The sequence below is a fragment of the Canis lupus genome, chromosome 20 (genome assembly GCF_003254725.2).
Source record: "Canis lupus dingo isolate Sandy chromosome 20, ASM325472v2, whole genome shotgun sequence".
NCBI lineage: Eukaryota > Metazoa > Chordata > Mammalia > Carnivora > Canidae > Canis > Canis lupus.
This window is the reverse complement of record NC_064262.1, coordinates 26,896,376-26,923,649: the sequence shown is the minus strand read 5'-3', so window position 1 is coordinate 26,923,649 and position 27,274 is coordinate 26,896,376. Positions and strand designations below refer to the sequence as shown.

Here is a 27,274-nt window from a genome sequence, read left to right as displayed (position 1 = left end):
AAGGAGACACAGTAGGAAGGGCTCGTGCCCTCTACTTCCCATCATCCCCAAGAATGATGAGGCACAGGGCTCTCCAGCTGCCCCTGCCCAACCTCATAATGTAACAGCTTCATAGGACAGGAGGGGAAATGAATATTCACATTAAATAGAAGAGCATATGAAATTAGTTACGCAAATTGTGAAATCCAAATTGAGGTTCTTTTTGTTCTGCAAGAATGTTAAATACTATGTGTTTCTCCTCATCAAGACAAAAACCAAAAACCAAACAAAATCTGCAAAAAGCAACACCTGGTGAGTTTTATCATGGCCACAACGCAGTGGTGCCCCCCCAGGAATCTGAGGCATATTTCACCACCAGACCCTGTGGTCCCTAACATGCCCTCCAATTCCCCATTTCTAAGCATACTGACTATTTTGATTCTTTGTAACCTGACTTTGGCAAAATAATGATATTGGCATCTTTCAGGAAAGAGGTGAAGATGGTACAAGGATCCACACTCTGTGCTTGCCACAGAATTGTTCATGAAGGCAGTCTGGAAGACAGGGGGCTAGTGGGTGAGGTATTTGTGCCAGGATCCTTATTCTCAGCTGTTGTGAAGGTGAGTGACAAAGTAAGTGTCTGAGTAATTGGTGGAAAAGCTATGGCTGAGGGAATGGTGACCAGAACTTCCTGACACTCTCTGTAGGTAGACCATGATTGAGGCTGCATGGAGATGTCATTCTGTTAGAAGATGGCAATGTTCAGTGACACCCCCTCATGACTTATGCTAGTGTCACAGATGGTCAGGAACAGACCTGAGAAGCTTAAGTCATCTTTGGGAATGCATCCATAGAAAAGCAATCCATGCAGGTCCTCTCTGGACTTTCACCTACCTAACCGATGTCCAGCCCTTAAAGTTTTCTCTTCCCCAAGAGCTAGTCTACCTGCCAATCAGTCATTTGAAAGACACCAGGAGAAAATTCAGGTAATTGCCTCTTCTAGTCTTGCTTTCTCTGTGTATCTGGACCTTCCTCCATTGGCTTGTTATGAAAGGAACATCTTTACAAGCCAACATGTCAAACATCTTACATTGAGAAATTTACAACTTTTTTTCTGGGGGAGGAAGTAGTTTATGTAATTAGTTTGCTGGTGGGTGGATATTTATACCCCTCAAAAACTGAGATTTGCATACATATCTGAGTCTGTATCCAGAGAAATATACCTCATTGGAAGGGAGAAAAGTTATCTTAGTCATTATTGAATTAGACGCTCATCCTCCAACTTTGCATTACTCTACTGGGAATTCAGATAGAACCACTATTTGTCATTCTTGGTTTTGTCTTTCCCTCCTGCTTACCATTTGGCAAAGAAATGGCTCAAAATATCATTATAAAGGATGAGACAAGAAGAAATAAAACCAGCTAAAATGTAAATGGCTATAAAAGACTTGGCATTAGAAGAGGCTAAAATTAGGTTGATGGTTATGTACAAATTTAAATTATTCCTACACCATTCTGAGATCTACTCAAATGGAAACTCAAGAGTTGGGGCAAAAGGGAAATGGTAGTTATAAATTTGGTTTTGGAATCATTCAGACCAGTACTCTCTCTTCTTTGTGATACTACATACAATGCTTAACCATGGCAAACATCTCTTTCTAATTCTGCTCAACAGAGGCATGAAATGATGGTGAATAAGCATCTCACACCTAACATGCCCAAAGCATAAGTCCTGGTCTTTCTCCACAAACTCCTCCTTCCTATAGTCCCCTTCATTTTAGTCAATGGAAGCTCCATCCTTCTGCTTATTCTGTGCACAACATTTGGAGTCATCCCAACTCCTCTCTTTGTCTAAATTCCACACCCAAACTCTCAGCTAATCCTTAGGCACTACCTTAAAAATATATTCCCACCACTTCCCACCAATTCCCACCACTTCTACTGTGAACATCTAAGCCACTCACTCATGGTCTTTTCCCATCTGACTCACTGCAATGATTTTCTAATTGTCTCCCTGTTTCCACCTTTATTCCTCCGATAGCTTCCTCTAAATTCAGAAGCCAGAGTCAGTCTTTTAAAACAAATCCATGTTTCTACTCAACTTGCCTCCACACAATGGCTTCCTACCTCACTGAGTGTTAGCAAAAATCCTTCCAAAAGCCTAACCCTTCCTTCCTTGTCCCATGACTTACTCCCCTGTTCCTCTCCTTCAGTTTTATCTCTAATTTCATATCCTACCACCCATCCCTCTAACTCAGCCACACTAGCCTCCTTGCTATTGCTAAGATGTGCTTGGCATACTCCAGTCTCTAGGTCTTTTTTTTTTTTTTTTTTTTTTATTTATTTTTAATTTTTTTTTTTTATTTTTTTTTTCAGTCTCTAGGTCTTAACCCCAAATACTCTTCTTCCAAATATCTACATGGCTTGATTTTGTATTTTCCCGTATCTCTGTTCAAATATCCCCTTAAAGGAGACTTGCCTGATCTCCTTAATTGTACAGTTCCCATCCCCTCTTCCATGCTATTTTTTATCCTTCTTCTCTAAGAATTCTTGTCTGTTTTGTTCACTGCTATATCAGTGGCTACAGCAGTGACTGGCTTATAGAAAACATTCAAGTACTTACAGAATATGCAAGTGAATGCATGAGTGAGTAAATGAATAGCATCTCAATGAACCCAGAGCCACTTATCTCACAAGAACTTTTAAGGATTAAGAAAGCATCCTGCACAATGCTCAGTTCATTGCAGGGACCAAATAAACAACTATTGTTCTCTCTTATCTTCTGCGTCTATTCAGTCCAAAACTGGCTAAGTACTCTTGTGGGTAAATATTTAATTCCTAATGACAGAACTAAATACTACACAGGGGACACCTAAACAGAAGGGTATCTGAGGATGTGATATAAGACAAATTGACAGCAAATGGCATTAGCTAGGAACTTAGAATACTACTCTGCCCTGCAAAGGCAAGACTATTGTTTTGAAAGCTGGCTCTAAGACATTGACACCATCCTATACCCTGAGTGGCCCTGAGTCACATAATGTTGTTTCTCCTTCCTAACATGTCACTTTACAATGATCCTTTTCCCAGAAGGAAAAATGTAAATATATGAACCAAAAATAAACTATGAAGTTATGTATGGACATGAATGGGTTCTACACAGGTTGGGTATTTTCTCTCTCTTCTGGCTAGAAACATCTAAAAGCAAAAAACTGAAGACTCTTACTGCTGTTCCAAAAACAGTGTCTCAGCTTAAGTTTCCTTTCATTTAAGAAAAGGCTCTCAAAGTGCAAAACCCAAAATCAAGCTTGAAATTTTATAGAGTGAATTTGATAGAAATGAGTCATTGCCACCATCCTTCACACTCTCTGCAAACTAGCCACCACAAGCCTCTCTGGCAAGTGGGATAATTGTTGCCCAAATTTTAGGATCTAGTCGTGTCAAGAAAGACCTAGTTTTCTTAGTCTAGCAGACTTTTCCTTAAAAACGAACCAATTCTCATCATACTAGGGTGTTGTCTGATGGTGGGAAAGCCAGACCCTTTTAGAGCACTGGCTGGGGAATTCCGGGAGACCAAATCTAATTTCTGAGTTCCTCTGAGAACCATTCAAAATCAAGTGAATTGTTAAAATTGTTCTATTTAAAAATGTAAGTATTCAGCTACCTCCCACTTTTGATAAGTAAAATAAACAAAACCGGGAACCTGGCGAAAACCCTTGAAAAACACTCAGATACTAAGGACTCAGCTTCAGTAACTTTTAAAAAGCAGAGGAGAGCTGAACTGGTTTCCACTTGAGCAAGTACTTGTTTCTTTCATGTGTCACAAATCAAAATCAGTATTTCTAGAACTTTTGAAAGCCCTACCAGAGAGGAAGTGGAAAGCATGGGGCTTGGGAATCAGTCAGGTCTAGCTTTAAGAATTACTGATAAAAAAAAAAAAAATTACTGATCATATGATGCTGGGAAACTTACTTGCCTTCTGACAGCTCAGTTTTCCTATTCGCATAATGGACATAATAATAAGTTTGATTTTGCAAGATTTTATGAGGATTGCAGTAATGCATACAATGCATCAGGCCCAGGGCTTGGTTCACCAAAATGTTCAGTAAATAAGGATCTTTGCTATTATTTCTCCACTTCCAGTTAAATTATATAATTATAATTAGGTTTATAATTCAGATTATAATTAGGTAAAAGACAAAAATCAATTTCTAATTTTTAAAAAATTTACTTATTTATGAGAGACACGGAGAGAGAGGCAGAGACATAGGCAGAGGGAGAAGCAAGATATCTGCGGGGAGTCTGATGCAGGACTTGATCCCGGGACCCTGGGATCACACCCTGAGCTGAAGGCAGACACTCAACCACGGAGCCACCCAGGCATCAGTTTTTAATTTTAAAGTGTTTTTTACATAGTCCGTTAGAAATTTAAGGTTGTAGTTAATTCTAGAAGGTGGCACTCACTTGCCTTATGGAGAACCATCTCTTCTACATTGGGCACCAGCGTACATACATTCTTATTAAATTTTCTGTGGTCTTCCATCAAGAAAACTTTAAACATTGTGGGACAAATCCAGTATTTCATTAGAACTTAGGTCCTACCATAAAACTTCTGAAGTTGATGATCGTATGTTGGGGTTATTTTCCTTGCCTTTCCTCTACTGAGAGGTTCCACTGGTCCAAAAGCTATGGAGTTACTACTAGTGCTTAGGGGGCCATTGTTAGTGACCTTTTGGAAGGAGAAGGATTGAGACTGATTTCATTCTAGGGCCAGGAGATGTATCATATCAAATGCATCTCTGACCCACCATTTTCAGAGTTGAGCCTGCAATTCTGAGAATATATGTATGTGTAATGTGGAGATTGGAGTTGGTAAATATAGCATTGGCCTTCTGCTAAATCAGGAAAGATTTACAAAGTGGAAAAGGGAAGTTATGGAGCAGCAGAGCTTCGGAAACTTCCTTCCTCCGAAGTTCATGTACTGAAAAGCCAATTTAATGCCACACATATGGAAAATCTGATCACCTAACGTATGGCTTACTCTTAAGGATGAAAAAAACTGGCGGGAAATAATTGATGGAATTGATGGTGAAAACCTGGCGATCTCTACAACATGAAAGTTTATCTTCCCAGAAAGGAGAAGGAACAATTTTATAATCTTAAAGACTTCTCTGACTTAAAAAAAGAGAATTTGGTATCAAACACATTTGGGGAATGCTGTAGACTATGCCCACATAATACCCATAAGAATATGGAAAAAAAAAAGTTCTGCTGTAGGAAATCCATAGAACTACAGAGAGGAGGTGATGTTACTCTCCCAGAGGATGTGGCAATGTTTGAGGACATTTTTGGTCATCACAACCAAGAGGATATACTTTTGCCATCCATTGGGTAGAGGTAAAGGATGCTGCTAAACATCTGACAAGACACAGACCAGCCCCCCAACAAAGAATTATCTGGTCTCAAATGTCAACAGTGCTGAGACTGGCATATTCTAATTTATACCTATTTATAACCCATAAAATACTTTCTTTACCACTGCCTTAGTCTCCAATTAAAAACACAGTCTGCTACCCAGATAAACATACAAATTAGTAATTAATCCTACTTTTTAAAAGTATCCGAAAGAAAAACCAAATATTCAATGTCTGTTGCCAATTCCTAGATATAACTTTAATTATGAGTCTTCCCTCTCCTCACCAGATGTCTCTTCAGGGTTTCTTAACCTTGGCACTATTTCAACATTTTGGGTGAGATAATTCTATGTTGTTAGGGGCTATGCTGGGCATTGTAGGATGCTTATCAACACCCTTGGCTTCCATTTGTTAGATTTCAGTAGCACCCTCAACCTCTTCATGACATTTGTCTCCAGACATTGCCTAATGTCCACCAGGGGGTAAAAATCACCCCCAACTGAAAACTACTGAATTATCCTAAGGTTTTCAGTAAGTCCAACAAGCTCTCAAAACTGAATTGATTTTAACTGACTCAGTAGGGGTGGGGCCAAAGAGCTATTTAGTGGATGGAAGTGGTAAAGGGCCTGCTGGAATCCAAGATCAAGGTCTAGACTACAAGGGTTGGGAAGTCTTGGTCTCTAGCGAACGTGACATGTACAACGTGAAACCAATTCCCACACACAGCAATGAAGATGTCTACTACAAACATGCCCTTCTGCACAGCACTTCCTCCCTGACATCATGTCCCTGACCTGCCACTGCTAAGAGGTTCCCGGATATTTCACATCTGATTAAGAGACAGTCAATGAGAAGGAAATCATGATTTCACCAAAAACCCCCCACAAACTGCAATGCAATAGGTGAGTTGGCTGGGTGAAGGCTTTTTATTAAGTGCAAGGAAAATAAACAACACACATTTTTGAAAAAAAGAAGAAAAAAGTCCTTAGTTTTCAAAGGAATCTGGGCTTTACTAGGGGAGCAGTAGATGAAAAAAAAAAGGATGAGTCTGCATACAGCCAAGTATTTACTGGCAAAACTTGTAATGAAAGTCTGGGTTTCCCCGGGTAAAGGGGAGCAAAAAACCCACATTATTAGCAGAGGTCTTTCATTTTAGCTGCATGGGTGGGAGGGGTCTGAGGGAGGAAGGGAGATGGGGACAAGGAGGAGAGAAAGTCATGGGAAATAAGCCAATGAAAAACTAGGAAAGATTCTGTTTTTGCTGAGCACTGGCTACAGCACTCACTTTTATTATGATGTGACAGTATAAATCTGAGATTAAAAACAGCTTCCTAAAATATGTCAGAATTTATAAAGTCCTGAAATAAATCTAGACCTACTCTTCACTTCCTTTGAAGTAAAATACACACTGAATCTGTTTCTTTAGGAAATTTTAACAATAACTTATTTTGAAATATATCAAACTTATAGAAAAAATGCAAGATCATCACAAAGAACTCCCTTTTTCCAATTGCCGATATTTTACCACACTTGCTCTTTCCTCCCTCTCTATATAATTATAGTATATATGTATATATGAGTGGCTTCAGGACATATGTCTCATCATCTCCAAAACTCTAGCTTCTCCTAATCAAGGACACTCTCCTACATAAACAGCATACAATTCTCCAAGTCAGGAAATCACTATTGATACATCACCAACATCCAACCCTATGTGTTATTTTTTAATTATTCCTGTGTAGAGGTTCGCACTTTATTTCCATATTCCTAGGCCAATGCAATCAGGATTTCAGCTCCTGAGTAGCTTGGCTCATTCATTCATTCATTCATTTTGACACTATGGTATGCCCACTTTGGGTAAGGCAATAAGCTTAAACAGTGGACCTGTTCAGCTCAAAGGAAATTAAGATTTGGGGCAATTAAGTGTTTTGTTAATAGGTTTTTCACTTGAAATGTGGTGACTATATTTCTTTGTTTTAGCTAAGAAGAAAAAAGCAAACCTGTTATTTTTTCCATTATATTTTCCCTCTCTTCATCTCACAGAGCTCCCAGATCATAACCAAGTCTTATCTTTCACCCACCATGTGGATGGAGGAATACAGTGGTTGGGACAATAAGGAGTGAAGAACAGAATGTAAGGCCAGAACCCAAAATGGTTGACTGTTCTACTGATGGGAACAGAAGAGACTCAGCGATGCCCAAAGAAGAGCTTAGTTTTAGCTCAAGAAACAGTTTGGAAGATATCTCAATGTGTTTGATGGGTTTTATTTCAACCAGAGAGCTTTTAGTGTGAAATCACTTTTTAATAAATTTTAATTTCATAATTCACTTGTAGGGGAGTAGATTACATTCTACAACAGACCTCATCACCACAAACATCTGCAAATTCCCTAATTGGCTTTTACAGAATCTGAGCTATTGTTCTGATTATCTATATATCCAAAAAAAAACCTCTTAGATTTATATTACCCCAATTTATTTCATTTCTCTTTGTATATTAATATGTCAGAAATATCACCCAATGCCTGTTTAATAAATATGGGATGCCTTTTTCTCGAAATCTTCAAAGAACCTAAATTTTGCTCCCTACATGGTTTAATTTGAGGAGAAACAATTTTCTCATACTCATCCCTTTAGAGCTCTGAGCAAAATTTGTTAATGGCTCAGGAATTTCAGAATGTTTCAAATAGTTACAATTTGGGAGAACAGAAAATCTTAAATTTCCTCTTTCCACAAAGGTTACATTTTACCACTTCACCAACTAAAGACCAAAATGAGGGGATTATATCTTGGTTAAAACCCGGGGTTGAAGGTCAGAAAGTCCCAGGTTCAAGTCCATCAATACATTGTGCAAAATTAAGCAAAGGAAAAAAAAAACCAGCTCTTTTGTGGAAACCTGAAGCTATTCATCCACTTGCTGAGATCCTGAGAATTATTTTACTTATCTCCCATTTCAATGTATAGCCAACCGGAGAGTGAACATAACAAATTATTAAGTGCTTCTTAAAAGGAGACCACCTGAATGGTTTAGAGTTTAATTCAGATGTCACCCTAAAGGGAAAAACAACAACAACTACCTGGCCACTGGAAAAGAGAATTGATGACATCATCAATCTGCATTAAAATGTTGTTGCGTACATTTTAATTTCAAGGGGGTGTCAGCATGGGGCATGAACATGAATGAATCCACAAGGATTTTCTTAACACTGGGGAGGCTATGTTTTGCAAGCTAAATGAAAAACATAGTGATGGAGGAGACATTGCCTCAACTCTGATTCTTCTGAAGTGTCTTTCAAACACAGCCCCTTAAAGCTAATCTGCTCAACCTTTACCTACAGGGCTCGGTGAATATGAAAAGCTGCCATCCTGAAACTTCCTTCAAAGAGGGACTGATCTCTTGGAATTCAAGCTTCTACAAGGTGACTACCCGGTGTTTCCCATTTTTGTCTTCTATAAAGCATCAATCAAGCCTTGCCCTTTCGGCCCATTGAACACATAAACACTCTTTCTCCTTAACTGAACTTACTGCCACGATGAACTTGAACTCTAAGACGCACAAGAGGAGAGTTGTTTTAACAGCTGCTTTTACACTGAGGGCCTGGAGTTACTACTCTCAAGACAGCTGGTTCTGATAAGCCTCTCTTTGCACTGTCCTGTGTTTGCTAATGCCCAGCTGTCAGGGAACACCCACTGCAGTGTTCCAAAGCAAAGGCACAGAGCAGAATGAAAGGCAAGAGAATGGTACTCACTTGGCTGCAAGGGCATCCTACCTAGGGACCCTTTACAAGCTGACACAGGGTTCTTGTCTCCAATTGACTTTTATAAGTTTATTGATTTCTTAGTTAGTTGAGTATTAATTGCAAAAGATGTACTGCTGTCTGAGGTTGCCTGCCCAGTATGGTAACTACCAGTCACAGGTAGCTGTTTAGAGTAATTAAAATTAGATACATTTTAAAGAGCAGTACCCTTGTTGCACTTAGCCACATTTCAAGTGCTCCATATTGGCCACATGGGGCTAGTAGCTTCCGTATTGGAAAGCAAAAAGAGAGAATATTTCCATCAATTGAAGAATGTTACTGGACTACATTGGTCAACGCACAGCCTCTTTCTAATAGGAAAAAGGGGATGCAGATCTGGCTAAGAGTAATGGTTTTGGCGGCACAGCCTGTACTGATTACCTTCCACACTACTTCCTGTACACTCTTTTTTTGGCCGCCAATGTTCCATTTTATAAATTTTTGGAAAGGGAAGTTGTGGTCTTTAAAACCACCCATGAAAATGATCTCCCACTTTAGAGGAAACAAAGCAACAAGAAGCAAAGGTGGTGGCGTGGCAATCCATACATTCCAGATTTTTTTATTGGTAATCATTAAATAACACAGGGGAAAAATGAACATCAGCCAGGACTTCCTACACTTGTGTGGAGGCTGAGGACCCTAAAGGAGAGAGATGGAAAGCCAGGCTCTCTGCTTCTCCTGGCTCTCAGACCATTGAACTCATGTCTGGGTTATAACGTTAAGAGTGAATAGAAGCACACTCTCTGATAGGAGGTTTGTAAAGGTTCCATGGCATCAGCCAGAAAGCATTTATCCCTGAAAATGATTGTGTAATTGTGCACTTAAAAAGAAAGATAGGATTGATAATTTTTATTTAGTGAACAAAGACCATTAGCAATTGTGTGTGTGTATATAGATATACATATCCACACCCACACACACTCTAAGAGCAAGCTTTATTTTTATTTTTGTGGTTGTAATGAGGCTGCCAGGAAAAAAAGTGTCAGTTCTTTAATTATATGTGTAATTAGTTTTGTTTAATACCACATTTTCTCTTTCTCCACTCAAATGCCTAGCTCTGACTTGTTCATTGCTGTATCCTTAGCACCTAGAACTGTGCCTGGTTCACAGTAGGCATTTAAAAGTATTTGCTGAAAGATAAATGATGTCCCCTTTTAAGGAATGACCTAGAATTGTTTACTCCTTCTCCGTAAAATAAATCTTCCTCGACTGCCTTTACTAATCAGGATTCCCTCCCAACCAATTAGACGTGGACCCAATCTCTACCTCCCACACCACATTCCAAAGTTCCTATTCCTCTCCGTTCCAGAAGGACAGCTCGCTGACGTGAGTCAGTGAGAGGACCTACACTCCTCCACAGTGTCTAATAACTCTCCTATCCCTGCTTCCCCCACCTTTGGACTTTTAAAAACTGCAAAAATAGAAATCTGTCAAGCTATCACGAAATATCAGCTGTCAGGAGGCAGGAACAGAGTCTCCCATAGGCACACAATCACTGTAAACAATGAAAAACAAAAAGCTGGCTAAGTTTTAACTCCAATGAGATAGATGCAGGCGTTTCACTTGTTTTGATTAAAAAAAAAAACCTCTTAGCTCAATAATGTGCTTATTTCTTTTTTAAAAGGCACTAGCTGTATATTTAAGCTGTGTCTTCATTAGTAAAAAAAATTCTTATGTTTATGAAAAATGAGTATGCATTTTGCAATGTGATAGTCCTTACAGTCAAAATCTTTGTATCATCCTCCTAATCTGGCTGATGTGATAACATTAAAATGAAAGAGATGTGTTCTACTATTCCCAAAATATAACCAGTTGTCTGAAGTGTTTATAACAACTGGTTATGGGAATTCACCCATACAGAAATAAATTTGGATTTTCTGTGGCTGGAGTCAAATGGGCAATGTCAATATTAGGCAAATAATGTTGAGGTTCCTGGTGTCTGAGTTTTAGGTATACCCTTTATTTTTGAATATCAACAGGAGTATAAAAATCTCATTCTGAATATGGGCTGTTTCTATCAGATGAAGCAGGATCGGTATCATCAGTGCAGTGACATTGATGTCTTATTATAGATTGATCATCTATAAGATTGATCATCTTATTAAGATGATCACATAGTCAAATGGATTCATAAGAGTGCTACCGTCATGGGGTAATATGGGGGTAAATACGATGTGTGTTTGCTTAACTTGGCTTGGTGTATAGTAAATACTCAGTAAAAGTTAGCTATCATCATCTGCTTTGGAGAACCTAACTTATTTCACACCTTATATAAACCTTACATGCATGTAAGGGTCTCCCTGATTTGGGGCCTTTCAAGCCTCAATTACTGTTCTAAACCACATGTGGAATGGAGGCTCAGTAGGGGCATGTGGAACCAAGGAGTGTCAGGGGTCATCTTTATGATGTACAATTTTTTCAAAACTGCAGGCTCTCTTAAAACTTCCAAGTTTACTGAGACCACATTTTATTTTTCTTTAATAAGCAATTCTTTCTGAAATGTATTGCAGGTGAACAAATAACAAAATTGACAAATGCTGAAGTCTTTTATAGTTATCTGAACACAAAGAGTAAGGTGTGATCAAATTTGTGCACATTAGGTTAGTGTTTTCCTGTCCCTAGCTCTTTTTACATGTTTAGAACCATGTCTTTTAATCACTTGTTTTGTCTTCTGGCTATGTTTTATTATTATCTACAAATTCAATAAATGGAGCATTCACATTTCATAGTTGAGACTCAGTGAATCAGGACAACAGTACGAGGAAAAGAAAAAAAAACCAACAAAATGTTAAGCCTCGTATATTTTTGTTTATATCACCAATTCAGAATTTTTTTAAGGATCCCTTTAAAATACACATTTTAAACTACCCAATTACATAAAGCTTGCCAGGTGGCCACTCAGATTTGGGAGAGGGACGTACAGGTGGAGCAGATTTACAAAATTAAAATGTATCTTTTTAAAACCAAGAGAAACATATACATGCATTTCTAATTCACATAGCCTATTTGCCTTTAGTCTGCTGATAAACACTGATTTTTAAACATTGTATATAAAATTAAATAACATGGAAAAATAAATATGCTTTATTATATAAACATAGAAATCTGTACTGCTCAAAATATTCAGATAATACTAGGCTCGGCTGCTCAAAACTGTATTCAGAAAGTATGGTAGTGATATTTACAGTCTTTATTTTTGCTAGAGATAGATGCAGTGAGGTGATAAAATACTGTTGTCAGACATTTTTCTCTTCCTACCTAAGGAAGCTGCAAACTTTAATATGAAAATGAGGTAGACACAAATTCGTAAGTTGGCCAGGCAGAAACAAAAGCACGGTTCCTTTGTGAGCTCATAAATTCTCATTATTCGGGTCGACAAGCATTTTTCCAAAGCACCTAAAGCAAGGCTCAGAGAACACTTTTAGGTTTGTCATGAAAAACCCAAACAAGCAGTTTCTCCTAAGGAGAACCACAGTCTCCAGGATGACCAGCAAGCAGACTCATAGGGCACTGCAGAGGGGAATGCTACAGGACCAGCTTGGAGAGATGACATCACCTGCAACCTCTGTTACTTTAATGATCTCGATGGATCTGCATACTGTAGAATGCTGTGGATTTTTAACCTACTTTCTGCTGTGGTTTGATAGCACAGAGCTCTCTTTCCAACATATTGTCTAGTGATGGGCCGTGTGCATTCCCTCCTCAGTCTGCTCCCCGGACTGGCTGCAGGAGCCAACAGAAAGGTGTATTGGTGTAAGAGCCTCATTTTGAAATCAGAACATTACCAAGTAAGAGTGCAAGGACACATTCAAAAGAGGACAGGAAAGGCTGGATTTTTGGAGGACGTTTTTCACCATTATGATTCTAAATCTGCAATGACATGAGCCAGTAGTAAGGGTCTAAATGGGTACTTGAACCCGACATTCACCAAAGCCTCATTTTAGAGGCTCTGGCAGCCATGCTAATGGTGATTTGGCATTTCTTTCCTAAATATTGCTCCTTAGTAACAATTGTTGAATGAGGCCATCTCCATTTTGACCTTGGAAAAGACCTACTCACACAGTAGTTGCTTCTGGACACTATCTCTAGAGTGTGAAAATCTGGGAAGAGAAAGCAAACCTACTGAAGGACTAATTGCTACTCTTGGTCTCTAATAAATCGAGTCTGCTTTCAAGAGAAAGCAACGTGTTAGCACCTCAAATATACTTTTTGTTGTTAATTTCACTGTCAGTTGCAATGATGAAGCACCATAGGAGTGGCTTTATGGCTATTAACACGATTCACTGAGGTATGCTTAAATTTAGAATTGCTCAGAAATGTACCAAAGCATCCACAAAAACCAACATAAAAGTAAAATCAAAGTCCTACAGTAAGAATCTGAATGACTGCCCTCACACACATATATTTAAGTAATATATTACAGATGTATCTATTTAAATAAAATGCTTTTGATTTCATTATTTAAAAATCACAATTAGAAGCCTTGCACAAGTGGCTTTGCTCCTAGAGGCATTTAAATATATACTCGAATAACGATCACTTTACAAAGGAAGCATTGAAATCATATTGGCAGCAAAGATATTTTAAAAATCCACGTATTCTCTTCTGTGTATAATTGAGCATTAGCATCTCTTTCTCTCTCTTTTTCTGTGTGTGTTTCAGAAAACTGTGTGCAGAGTTAAGAAAAACAACTATAATAAAAATATTAAAGTTTTCAGCTAAATTAGTAGATCAGATTTAAAAATTTAAGCGTTTAAGCTCTTAAGAAAATATCTGTGGGAGAGGATGGTGATCCTGTGTAAAAAAAAATGAGTGGTATTTAGAGAACATTCAAGGAAGAGAATGCTATGGAAGCCCATATAATATATGTTATACATTGTGTATAATGTGTATATATACACATATATGTATGCAGTATATACTATGATTATATTCTATGTCTGTGTATATGCACACACACACCCCCTCTGAAGGTTAGATTTTTTTTGTTGTTGTTAAAATTAAAGAAAAACAACTTTTTAGAGGGCGAGTAGTTTCTGAGACACAACTCTGATGTGGTGTGGCTGTTGGCCAAGTAAACAGGTAAAAATATAATGGGCTCAAGGGGGAAAATTTCATGAAAAATATGTCATAGGTGACTTAGGGAAGTTGGGAACGCCAGAAGATGTTCCTGACATTCCATCGTCGTTTCTGATCTTTTTCAAAACGTTCATTTTGGGAGGGTGCCAGTACTACAGACAAAATGCTTCAGGTGAATATGCATCTGACTCCGCATGGCATTTCTTAAGCTTGTGAATCAAAGCCTTACAGCCCAGCTAAATAGTACCAGTAGAGATGATACTCTAAATTTTTCTAGGCTTCTACTTAATGCTAAGAACAGTGGTTATAGAGCAAGGTTCTACCTGCAGATGCGGTCTCACACCCTGAAACCCTCGGCTGTTAGAAGCAACAGTATTGGTCACTTCATTTCAGTTAATCTGCTCTTTATCTGGTTTCAGGAATAGTTAAGACTTTTCCTCAGAATCCTAAGGAATAAAAAAGGCTTGTGGATATGACTTCATGTAATACTAAACTCATATTCAGTGCAATTAGTATATTTACAGACACATTGTCTCTATTTCCATGAAATAGCCCTACCGGCTCCATAGATTATAACACAACGTTAGCCAAAGTATTGTTTTGATATAGGCGACCTTCTGTTTGCCAGGAGCTGCCCCAGAAGTTTGCATAGTGTATTTACAGTGGCAAACCTGTCTCACAGTGTCAGCTAAGCAGATAGCAAGTGAAGCCTAGAACCAGAGCAAAAAATCGTCAAACGACGGGCTTTGTGTCTTGGGGAATGAGAGAGAACATTTTGGATACCTTGAAAGGCACCAAGTCGCTCAGTCCACTGTTGTCGGTCATTTTCAGAATATTTTCTGTATTTTGTGGGTACAACCTTTGTGGTCATTGTGATGAGAGCTGTACCCGAGTCACATAGAGAGGCAAATTAGTCACTGAAGAAAAAATTGCTTTGGCCTCAATACACAGGTATCTTTCCCCAAAAGTCAAAACTCCTGTAGTTTAGGAAAGGAAAGAATGTCTGCTATTGAGTTGTCTGCTTAAATCACTTTGGAGCTTAATAACTACATGAACTTTTTCCATTTCTTTGAAATATCTATATACGCAGTCTTGCTTTTCTAAAAAAACAGACGCTACTCCTTGACATTGGCCCCAGGCCTCTATGAGGTACATGTATTCTGTAAAGTCACTTTGGCAAAATCACAAAAAAATTAATTCTGTTGTGTGTCAACATGAAGAAAACCATAGACCACAGCCCAGTTTCAGGGATGCCCTTGAGTGTATGACAATCATCTGCCGCAGAGGAGTGCCCCAGAATACCTTGGAATTGGGTATGTTAGTTAAGATAGTTTGGTTAACAAACATTAATAGTTAGGGCCGTACCGAACTCCAAGGGCCAGTATTCCACGCAGCGTCTTGAGGACAAGCATGTGTGTTACACTGCTCACGATCTGGAGGCTTATCAAGGATTTCACAGCTCAAATCTGGAAACCGTTCACCACTGGGCCGCTGACAGACCACCAGTCTTGTCCGCAAGCCTCCACCACACAGCTTAGTGCACTGGAAGAGGAGAAAGCAATGCTGTGGTCACTCTGAACGGCCAATGACAAATTATATTTTCTTTCCCATAAGAACAGTTTCTTAACCAGAAACTTAACAGATTCTCCATCACAGCATTGGGCAAGGTCAGTCTCTAGGCAGACCTACGTCCTATTACCAAGGCATTATATATGATAGGATGGAACTGTCTATCTTAATGGTAAATATTCTTTATTGAGTGCTTCCTCTTCACCTGGACTAAATACTTTTTAACATTATGGCATTCTGTCATCAAGAGGAGATTATAATTATCTGCCCCGTTTTATAAATGGGACAACTGAGCTTAAAGGAAGTTAATTAACTTGATCAAGGTCAATTCAATAGCAAGTGAGTAGCATAAGATTACAGCCTTTTCTTTGATGGCTATGAAACTAAAAAATCAAACAAACAAATAAAATTCCCCAAACCACCCAGTACCAAATAAAGGACATAATGACTTAGTGGGTTTTATTTTCTGGTAACTTCTAAGAAGTTGTCACCAACTTTTGGCTATTCTGTGACGCCAATCTCCATAGATCTTTTTGACGTTACGATATTTTACGCTCTCTCCGAATCTCAGGATAATGATGACTGTCCCCGGGGTGAATAAACAATGTGGTGGGAATGTTGGATAAAGTTCTGACTCTGGCTAGACCCAAACTTCTGAGGCAGGAACAAGTTGTATTTCTTGGACAGTGCTGCCGTGCTCACATCCAGGAACACTGACATTTGGCTTTCCTGCTGTGTCAAGGCCAGATCTCCCACAGAATTTGGAATGATCTGGTCTGTGCTGACAGCAAGCATCCCAGTGAATGCGTGTACTCTCCTGGCTTTGGTCCAATTACAGAAGCTTAATCACAGGCCCCGCAGGACATAACTCTGTGAGGAGTTTTGGGAAACCCATAATACATGAGTCTTGAAGCCTGACTCTCCCTTCCGCCTTTCAGCAAAGCCCTCCAGAATGACGTACTGTCAACGAAAGTCAACAGAACGCTCCATTATGACTGCCTATGACTACTGGATTATGTGAAATGTGGACACGTGATTTCGGTTAGCCAGGAGTGTGAACTAACATGCCCATCCATCTCACTTGTCTTTTTCCCCTCTTTTGGCACTGGGGTCTCCAAGATGTTAATCTTCATGTTTTATTTTATAGATTTTACAGTCAAGACAGACCAATGCAACAAGCTCTAAATATGTGCTCTCCCTGTGGACTCAAGAGTAGAGAGATACAGCCTTGGTTAATTACACACAAAACAATAAGCATCTAAACCTTACACAGAAGAGTAGCTCACAACCCCATTTGATAATAACAGTAATACTAACAATAAACAGTAGTAGTAGTAGTAATGATAATGATTACCACTATTATAATAGCAATTAACTTTGATCGAAGACTATGTGCAAGGTATCTGACCCGCACTATGTCAGAGAGTAGTCATAAATTGGTGCCATTATTATGCCCATTTACAGACGATGCTATAGACATTTGGCAAAGTTGTAAAATTTGCCGAGGCCACAAAGCTTTTAAGAGTCAGGGCTGGGAGTGGAATCTAGTTCTGTCTGTTCCAAACACTCTACTGCCCCTCGTTGGTCATCGGATGCCACTTTTAAAAGGTAACAGCTGAAGAATTTTATTATTTGATATTATTCAGCTAATTATTCTCTCCCATCATTAAAATGCATCACCTCCACCAATAAAAAATAAATTAAAAAAAGAAATGTAGGAATAAAGAGATGATCATCAAAAAAAATGCATCACCTCCAATGGGAATAACAGCACCTATTTATATTGGTTTCATCAAGGACTAGAGATACTAGGATTTGGTCTCATCAAGGATTTTAAATATGCCATGGGAACAAGAGTGCATCACAAACACCCCAAAACTACGAAAAAGATGGCAATGCTTTCTTGGACCAATTTAACACATGTTTCCAATTACCTTAAAAGTATCCATTTTTTCATCAGAGGTTAACCAACAATTCAACCTAGCATTTATCTGCATGCTTTGCTAATTTTCCTCTCCCATGTATTTAAAAGGTGTCTCTACTTGATCATAAACGCACTCTTAAAATAATAGTCCAGAATGAAGACAGGTCTCCTACTTAATCTCAATTGCAGAAGCTTCCACTAGAACTCATTCTTTGTCTTTAAAATAAGCTATGAACAACAGCACAGTTTGGTCAGCAAAATTGCTCTGCTTTTTTTCCCCCAAGGATGTACAAATGGATGGCTGTCTCTCACCTCTCCCCAGTTGCCGTAAGCCCACTGAGGACAAGGGCCAGATTCACAGGCTCTTTGCTCATCGGGTTTTATCCTCTCCACGCAGTCATTGGCGGTGTATCCGTTTTCATCTTGACACACGACCACGCGCCGCTGGGACCCACCAGCACAAGTACTGGAACACTGAACACATCACAAGTCAGTCAGCAGGTTAATCCCTACCTCCATCTGCACCTTAGGGACGTAAAAAATAGCTGGTTGGAAAGTCAGAGACAAATGTGACAGAATGAGTTCTCAAGTTGTCTGGACGATGGGCAAAGAGCAAGCCTGAGAATTTCCCTTCTTTTTTTTTTTTTTTTTTTTTTGAGAATTTCCCTTCTGTGGGGCCGTCTCATGCACATGCCCTTATCAACACCTGGATGGCAGCAACAGGGCTTCTCCTTTGCACAGGTTAGGCCCTCAGCAGGTGTTCAAAAGATGCCCCAGGAGTGATAATGCCTTGTGACTTCCAAAGCAGTCCCATTTATTGTCTCCTTTTAACCCCTTCATGTCCCTGAGAAGTACGGAGGTGTTAACAGACACCGCAGTCTAAAAAAAAAAAAAAAAAAAAAGACACCACAGTCTACTGAGAAACTCTTCTTTTCAAAACTCAAGTGCTTATTTAGAACCAACATTGGACTTCTCTTTAAATGCAGAGGTCAAATTATATGCTTAATGATACACCACTAGTTAAAATTGAGCTTCCATATTAAACTCATTCAATTACCCACAGCATCATAGACTGCCACTTAGACATCATTTCCTCACAGGGAGTATTCCCTTCTCTCCCTCCACAATAGCCTTGACTTCAGTGGCTGATGGCAGCATGATATGTTTTTTAATATATTTTTTACTTCCCCAAGGACTTTAATTGGATTCCATATTGACAAGCCTCTCTTCAGGGGCACTTTCTGTGTACTGCTCTCTCTCATGGCTGTCACAGAATTATGTTTGCATTTCAGCTAATTTCCCACCCAAGCTTCTCATAGTTCTCTTATTTATCTACATCTTGAGTGTTTTTTTCTTTCCAGAATGCCCTTATCTTTTGAAAACCAATGTGTTTGCTAGTATCCTTCACTCTGACCCTTAACATGTAAAATCAGTTTGCCTATAAAAGAAAACAACTAGTCTCAAAGCAATGCAATTCCCATGAATAATTTATTAAGTCTCTAACTGCACTGGCAACTTTTTTTTTTTTTTTTTACTGCTGGGTTCTGATGACAGGTTTGTACTTTCTACCGAACTCTAGCTCAAACCAGGGTTATTTCAAAACACCTGCAGACAATGCTTCTTGCTGGTCAGCTTCTTCCAAATAAAGCTGTGAATGTATTTTTGGGCTTACTGCATGGGACCTAAGCTCAAATTCCCTGCTTATACTGGACAAATTATGCATTACTTTAAAATACATTGGGTTTAATTTTAAAATGTTAAAACAGGAAAATGGATTTATGACTTTTCTCTGAGAAAACATTTAGGCAACTTCTGATTTATAAAAATTCCATCTCTAGTCTCTGAGGATTCTGATCTAATGACTCTAAACTTGAACATACTTATTTTCTATTTTTAAACTGCTTAGGACATAATAGATATTACAGAATCATTATTTTAATTAACTTTGGGGACCAGAATTTATAATGTTAGGAAGGAACTTCCATATTGTAAGTACATTTGTAATATATATTCTGGCTCTTGAGTTTTTCCCTTGATAATACAATCTTGTATCATGCTTTTACTATGTCATCTGTGAGCATCACTGCCTCAATGAAATGGTAAGCTCCTTAAAGGATGGTTCAGTGCCATAACTTGTGTTTCTGTTAACTCCCATAGCACCAGTCACAGGATGTACTGCCTCGTCCAGTTAAAGTTACTGGAGACACCAGCTCTGTAAACCACATGCTACCATCCCTCCAATATGGCTGATGGGAGCAAAACTGGTCATTTGATCCAAGGCCAACCAATCCACGGCTGCCCAGTGACCAATCAGATGCTTCCTACTGAAAATCTGACCAAAGAGATGGAGATAAGGCTTAGCTGGGGCCAGGCAACTACACTGCACAGTCTTGAACTATCTAAACCCAGGGCCTGTTCGGGTCTTTATAATCCCAAGGACAAGTAAGTGTACTACATAATTTTTCTCCAGGTTCAATTTGGTCATTTTTTTCCTGTTAATTAACAGAGATTCTTAGTTCTATCCGAAGTCACAGAATTTCACCTGCCACTTCTTTTGTTAACAGTCTTCCCATAATTTTTTAGAAGGATTTTATTTATTTATTTGAGGGAGAGGGGGACAGAGAATTGAACCAGACCCTGCACTGAGCACAGGGACCAACGCCTAGCTCCATCCCACAACCACAAAGTCAAGACGTGAGCCAAAACCAAGAGTCAGACTCTTTCTGGACTGAGTCACCCAGGCACCCTGCTGCAATCTTCCTGTCCTTTTAAGATGACATATTTTCCTAGGTAAACATTTCTTTGAATAAAACCTGCACCCATCATCCACACTGGCCAAGAAAAGAAAGAATGGTCTTTGCAGGAGCAAGAAGTGATAGACATGTTTTTCCTACAGCCTAGGATACTTCCCCTGATATCTGGCAGCCCAATTCTCCTTAAAGAAATCATTTCTTCCCCAATGGTGGCACTATCTAGTAAAATGCACTGCCCTTCCCTGGTCAATGAGTGGGCAAGTGGAACAAGCCAGGCCCATGAGACTTTCCTGAGATCTGAATCCTGAGCAGGGTAGATGAGAGTTAAAGGGATTCATTAAGACTTCTAAGAAACTCCCTATGGTAATTATAGTCTAATTTCTGCTCCATCTAGATAGGAGTTGGCAAGATACAGTATAAGGGCCAAATATGACCTGCTACCTGTTTCATAAATAAAGTTTTATTGGAACAGAGCCTTGCCCATTCATTTACATATTGTCTACACCTCCTTTTGTGATACAACAGCATAGCTGGTTAGTCGTGACAGAGACTATGCGATCCACATCACAGAAAATATTATCTGGCTGTTTGCAAAAAAAAGATTTGCCAACTCCTGAGCTGGATCCCTAAAGATGCACTGCTCTCTGTCTCTACAGGGGCCAAATGAAAAGTTTTGTTTGCTCATTTCATTTTCACTTGAGTCAGCTTCTTTTCTTCTGTTCATAACCAGAGACTCCTGATTGGTAACATGGGGGAAAAACTCACAGAGGATTCAGGTTCGTGCAGAAATGTACTATAAAATGAGGCTTTTATTGCACAACCCACTGAAAACATTAGGTTCCCATTCTTCAGTGTTTAGGACTCTTTCCTGCTTTTCCTGCCATGGGAAACAGGAAAGAATCACACAGTTTGTGTACTGCACCAAGCAAAGATGCACGTACATTCCACAAACTCCTGGGACCAGGTTAGCCACATCAAGCTAGAGCTGAAAAAAAATCACATAGTCCATCTTCAGCCTCACTTAATTTAGGAAAAAAAAAATCCCCAAACAAAAAACAGGCACAATGAGGAAAAGAATGGTATTGCCCATTGCTGCAAAAAGGTTACTTAATCCTCCTTAATTGGGAATACTGCCCAAGGGCATGATCATTCAATTTTAAAAGAATGCATCATCTCCAAATGTTGTCCTAAGTAAGAATAGATTTAACTTTTTTTTTTTTTAAAGAGTTTGAGTGCTATCATTAGAATATACAAGAGAGTTTTTAAATTTTTCAACCAGAAACATTGTAGGACAATCAGTGATTACTTCTCTTGATCATTCTTTAACTTCTTTGCACACAAATCTCTTTTAACCCCGGCAAAGGACCTAAAGTGGAAAGCAAGCAAGGAGGATGGGAGAGAAGGTCCTGGGCCTTGTGGCAGATGTTCTGCATACAACCAGGACTTGCAGTGGGTGAAAATGCTCAGTGGCTAATCAGTATTCACAGGAAAGGAAAATCTCATTTACTGAAACATAACCACCGTGGGAAACAGAGAGTTTCCTTCTAATGCTTTTTAGTTCATAAATAATTAAACACAATTAGTGGTACGAGAAGGGAACTAATAGTAAACAATTAAAATGAAGACCCCAGAGTGATTCTTAGACACCTTCTAACTTCCCACATCTATGCAGGGTCCCTTTCTACCTTACCCCTCCTGCAGTTCCATTAGACATGTCCAGTATACCACAATTATTTGGAGGAAATTATTCAGTAAAAAAACCCAAAAAGATTCAAAGCATATTTTCTCTGTGAATATTAAATATTTTTCAAGGTCTTCCTAACATGAAGGACAACGATAAGAATAATGAGAAAGTTCTTACTCTGGGGCAGGCAGCACACAGAGCACTTTATTTGTATATCACATTTATTTCCTACAACAACCCAGAAAAGCTGGGGTTATTGTTAACTTTATTTCACAAACAAGGAACTGAGGCTCATGGAGAATATGGAACCCACTAAAGACCTCAGAATTTGAAAGTGTAAGTCCTTGGCTAAAACAGAAGCATCTTTGCTCAGAGTCTGTACTGTTAACCATTAGGTTATGGTACTTCTAGAATTATCCAGATTCATGTTGCCCCTCCCCCCCAATCCAGGACAATGAACTACTACTCTTTTTTTCTTTTACTCTGTCCATTTAATTTCCTTATGGGTAGGAGCTGCCTGTCACCTTAGTCCCTGGGATTCATCAATACGGTCTTCACAGTACGGCCTAGAAGCCACTTGATCTTTTGCCCGGCTGTGACACCCCCCAACCCCAGCTAAGGCAGCTTGTAGGTGCCTGCAGACAGTATCTGGGGGCACCTTTTCAGGGACTGCAACAAACCCATTAGGGTTCACCTGAAACAGATGAAAATGTACAATGCCAATCCCTTGTGAGAAAAAAGGCTTCAAAGGTGTTTCTAATCTGTTTGCTTCCAAAAGCTGAATGCGTGAAACAGAAGAAAGCAAGTTAGAGAAAGACTTCAGGGAATACTCACTGCTCCCCAGGGGCCAGTCCTCCACTGGTTTCCACCAAGCACGTGGGTGCGGCTGGGGCCGGGGCTTCTGGGGCGGTAATCCTCACTCTGGAAGGGGTGCTGAGCGAGACCACTGTCTGGGGTCCGCTGAGGGCATGGTGATGTGGAACAGTCCTGGTCGGTTTCTGGGATGTAATCTGGGTCACACTCACTCTGATCAATCACGTGGTCACTGTAGTTGACACACACCACTTGCCGGGTCGCCCTGCCTTGCCCACACGTCACAGAGCACTACGTTGAACATCCAGAAAGAGAAAGGATTGGTCACTGGCTGTCACAGATCTATCAATGTGCATTTTCTGCGAAAGGCCCACTGCTCACCCAGCTGCTCAGGCCCCAAAGCTTGGCGTCATCCTTGTCTGCTCCCTTGTCTTTCCACCCTACAGTCATTTCACTGAGAAATCCTGTCAGCTCTGTAGTCACAATACACCCCCAATCCAGCCACTTCCCATCATCTCCATTGTCACCTGCCCCTGCCAGGATGCCTGCAATGGCTTTTCAGCTGGGATCCTACTTACAAACTTGACATTCTCTGCCCCAGCCCACATCTGCTCACATATCACAAACCATGACCCTTACAATAAAAGATCATGATTCTCTCCAGTGACTTCCCAATTCACTTTGAATAATGTCCAGAGTCCTCATCTTGGCCTGGAAGGCCCTCTGTATGGCCACTGGCTACCTCCTTGACCCATCCCTTGTCATTCTCTAGTTACTGCACTTCAGTTAAACTGAGCTTATGGATGTTTCCTGAACATGCCAAGAATACTCCCTACTTAGGATCTTTGCACCTGCTGTACCTTTTCCCGTACAACATAGATGTCCACATGGCTCACTCACTCACTTCATTCAAATCTTGCTCAATGTGCTGTTGGGCCTTCTCTGGCCACCCTAATAGCACATCCCATAATTCCCTATGCCTTTACTCTGCTTGACATTTTTCTAGCACTTGTCTGTGTTTGTTGCTATATCTATATATTTCTTTATTTGTTCATTTATTAGAACCTCCATCAGAGTAATCTCCATAAAGGCTGGGCTTTATTATTTGCTGTTCACTGCTTTTTCTACACTAAGATTTTATAAATATCTGATGCACAGATAGACATATTTAATGGATGGATGGATGGATGGATGGGCGGATGGACAGACTGATAGCTCAAGGCACAACAGTGAGATTATCTACCATTTATTGAGCACCTACTTTGTACTAAGCATTTAACATAAGCAATCTCAAGTAATACAACCATCTTGTAAGGTAGGTAGTAGGTATTCTGTTTTGGTCTTTTAAGAAAAAACTGAGGCTCAAAGACTTTAACCAGACTGCTCAAGGTCATGCAGCCAGTAAATGTCAAGATCCAGATTTTTACATGGCTTTTCTTGAAACTATTGCTCAAACTTATACATATGTTATGATATTTATTGAGATATTAATTCTCTATTTTCCTTATGGCCTCTTCTCATCTATCCTAAGCTTTGCATTTCCTGGGTTCTGGAATTTTTGCAAGGCAGAAAGTGGGAGCTGCCTGAAGACGAAGGTTTTTCTTTTCTTTTTTTTTTAAGATAGATTTATTTATTTATTTATTTATTTATTTATTTATTTATTGGAGAGAGAGTGGGAGGGAGGGATGGAGCATGAGAAGGAACAGAAGGAGAGAGACAAGCAGACTCCACACTGAGTGCAGAGCCCAACAGAGGGCTCCAGTCCACAACCCTGAGATCATGACCTGAGTGGAAATCAAGAGTTAGACGCTTAACTCATTGAGCCACGCAGGTGCCCCGACAAAGGTTTTTCTACTTTTATAAAAGCCCATAGATGGTGCCTGGTGTGCACAGGAGGCCGAGCCCGTGGTACTGGATGGGGGGGGGGGGTCCACTTCCCACTTTTGACAGGGAAGCCAAGAGCCACTGGACTTCAAGAGTCTGGGATTACAGGAGGCATCCAGACTCAAGGTAAGAGGCCCTCTCCTTACTCCCCTCTTCTCCCTGGCCCTTTTGGTACTCCACCTGTTGATTATATTCTCATGTGACTCAATTAACATGAATATTTCCACTCAATCCACCAGGATGGGGCATATGTAAACTACATACTGATTCACACGTTTTAACAACATCCATTTCTTGCACATCTGGTTAAGATTCATACCAGCTGTACACAGATAAGGCAAAATAATTTAAATCACAGACTAAGTCCAATTGTAAAATAATACCCGTCGACATCTGGGACCTGTCCCTAGTTATCCGCTTATGGTTCCCCCAGTCATTTCCCAATTCCAAAGAATCCACTCGCTTACAGGGCTCCAGTCCAAAGCCTTCCACTGCCCACAGGGGGTCACAGAACATTCTTCCTTTGCCACTGGTCGAGGCAGGGTTACACAGGCGCTCTCGTCAGCCACAGAGCCGTCCTCATCCCGGCAGCTGACGTATCTCATCCGAGTACCTTTTCCACAAGTGGCTGAGCACTGAGTGTTGAAGTAAAATAAGGCAGGTATGTTATTTTGAAACGATGATTCACTGGACAGTAACCCACTTCCTACAGTCATGTCAGAGAACCTCTGCCTCCCCTTCCACCCTTCTCTATGTCTTCCTTCTATTTCTTACTGGTGTCCAAGACCCAAATCGCCACTGGGTTCTTGGTGCACTGTGTGTGCTTCTCCTTGCTTCCGGGACAGCTGGGGGTGGGTGACAAGATGGTAATTCACAGTCCTAGATGTGAGAGAGGGAAAAAGGCCAAGGTTACCTTGAAGTTCATGCACACATTAATGGTCAACGCAAATAAAAACTTAAGGGCTAAGAATTCTGATGCCTCGGATTTCTGTGTGATTCTGGGACAATCACATGTCATCTGTCAGCCACAGTGTTTTCAACTATAAAATGGAGTGTGATCTGAGTCACTCTATGAGTGTACTGATATAGGGCAGGGGTTGACCTATAATTTTTAATACCATAGTTATTTACCTGTTCAAGTGGAAAAAGAAAAAGTTATTGTAAAATGGCACATACATTGGGAAAGAACAGGATATCATCTCAAAATGTCAACTGTCAATTGTTTAAAATTCTGAAGACCAAATTCTGTTTGCACATTTCAATTAATTCCCTAATCAGAATTTGTTACTCATGAACTGATTTTCCAAGTTCACCTAAAGAGAACTCCAACGGTGTTGATGGTCAAATCTAGATCTAAGAAGTGTATTCAATATGCCAATGCCTGAAATGTATATAACACTCCTCAACCACTCAGAAGAAATCCCTATGATGAATTAAGATTATCTGGATGTAGAAAGCATTTTCAGATTTATAGATGGGAAAACAGAAATGGTACTTGCTTACAATTTAGCAAATATTCTTTGATTAAATGCCTGAGATGTGCCAGGCATGGTGCAAAGAGTAGTAAGCTCACTGCTGAGCCTGATATTAGGGAGCTTACAAACCAAATGGAGAAATTCTATTACTTGGCTCCAGAACCTGTTAATCTTCTGCCCATGGTCCAAAGAAAATCTCAAGAAATTTTCCATATGCTTTAACTGTGGGAACTGCCCAAGATCATCGGATGTTACAAAATAGTTTAGGAAGAAATGTGTATTTTGAATCCCTAAGGGAGTTGCTAAATCCTCACTTCATGACTGTCTAACATTGCTAACATTTTGCAGGCATTAAACATGTGGTTTAGAACATTACAGTAAAGTAAAAAAAAAAAAAAAAAAAGAAAGATGACAACAGTCACAAGTGGTATTTTATCATTGATCAATGACAAGATGAACAACACTGCTATATTCATTTACTTTTTGACACTCTTCATCCATTAACAACACATGTGGAAATGTGGCAGACTGAGGCCCTCAGAACCGAAGCAGGACATGCCAGATAGGGCCTCAGAGCATGAGCTCTGGGCATAGTCAGGGTTTGAATAATGTCTTTGGCAATATTCCTGTCTTTGGCAATCAGCAAAACTGATATACAAACCCAAGTCTTCTCTTTACATAGTCTCTTTCCATAAATAAGGAAGGTGCTGGAAGTGATGGTCAATTGGCTTTCTTGAGAAAAAAGATGTGCATGTGTGTGTTTGTAGAAATGTGCTTATATATATATATATATATATATGTATATATATATATATATACATACACACATTACATGTGATATATATCTACAAGTGTATATAGATGTTTGATCATAAATTTTACAGATATAAAGGATATAGATAG

General features: G+C 39.6%; 1 protein-coding gene across 5 annotated transcripts in view; it reads right to left on the bottom strand.

Annotated features, from left to right (window-relative positions):
- ADAMTS9 (ADAM metallopeptidase with thrombospondin type 1 motif 9) overlaps positions 1–27,274 on the bottom strand; it is a 160,240-nt gene that overhangs the window by 51,597 nt on the left and 81,369 nt on the right. For all 5 annotated transcript variants that reach the window (XM_025456476.3, XM_025456479.3, XM_025456478.3 and 2 more), the window contains 5 exons: positions 25,671–25,775; positions 25,364–25,531; positions 23,034–23,303; positions 18,075–18,236; positions 15,635–15,811 (listed from right to left, as the gene is read on the bottom strand). In XM_025456476.3, coding sequence (XP_025312261.1) covers positions 15,635–15,811; positions 18,075–18,236; positions 23,034–23,303; positions 25,364–25,531; positions 25,671–25,775 — 882 coding nt within the window. The remainder of the gene's footprint in view (positions 1–15,634; positions 15,812–18,074; positions 18,237–23,033; positions 23,304–25,363; positions 25,532–25,670; positions 25,776–27,274) is intronic.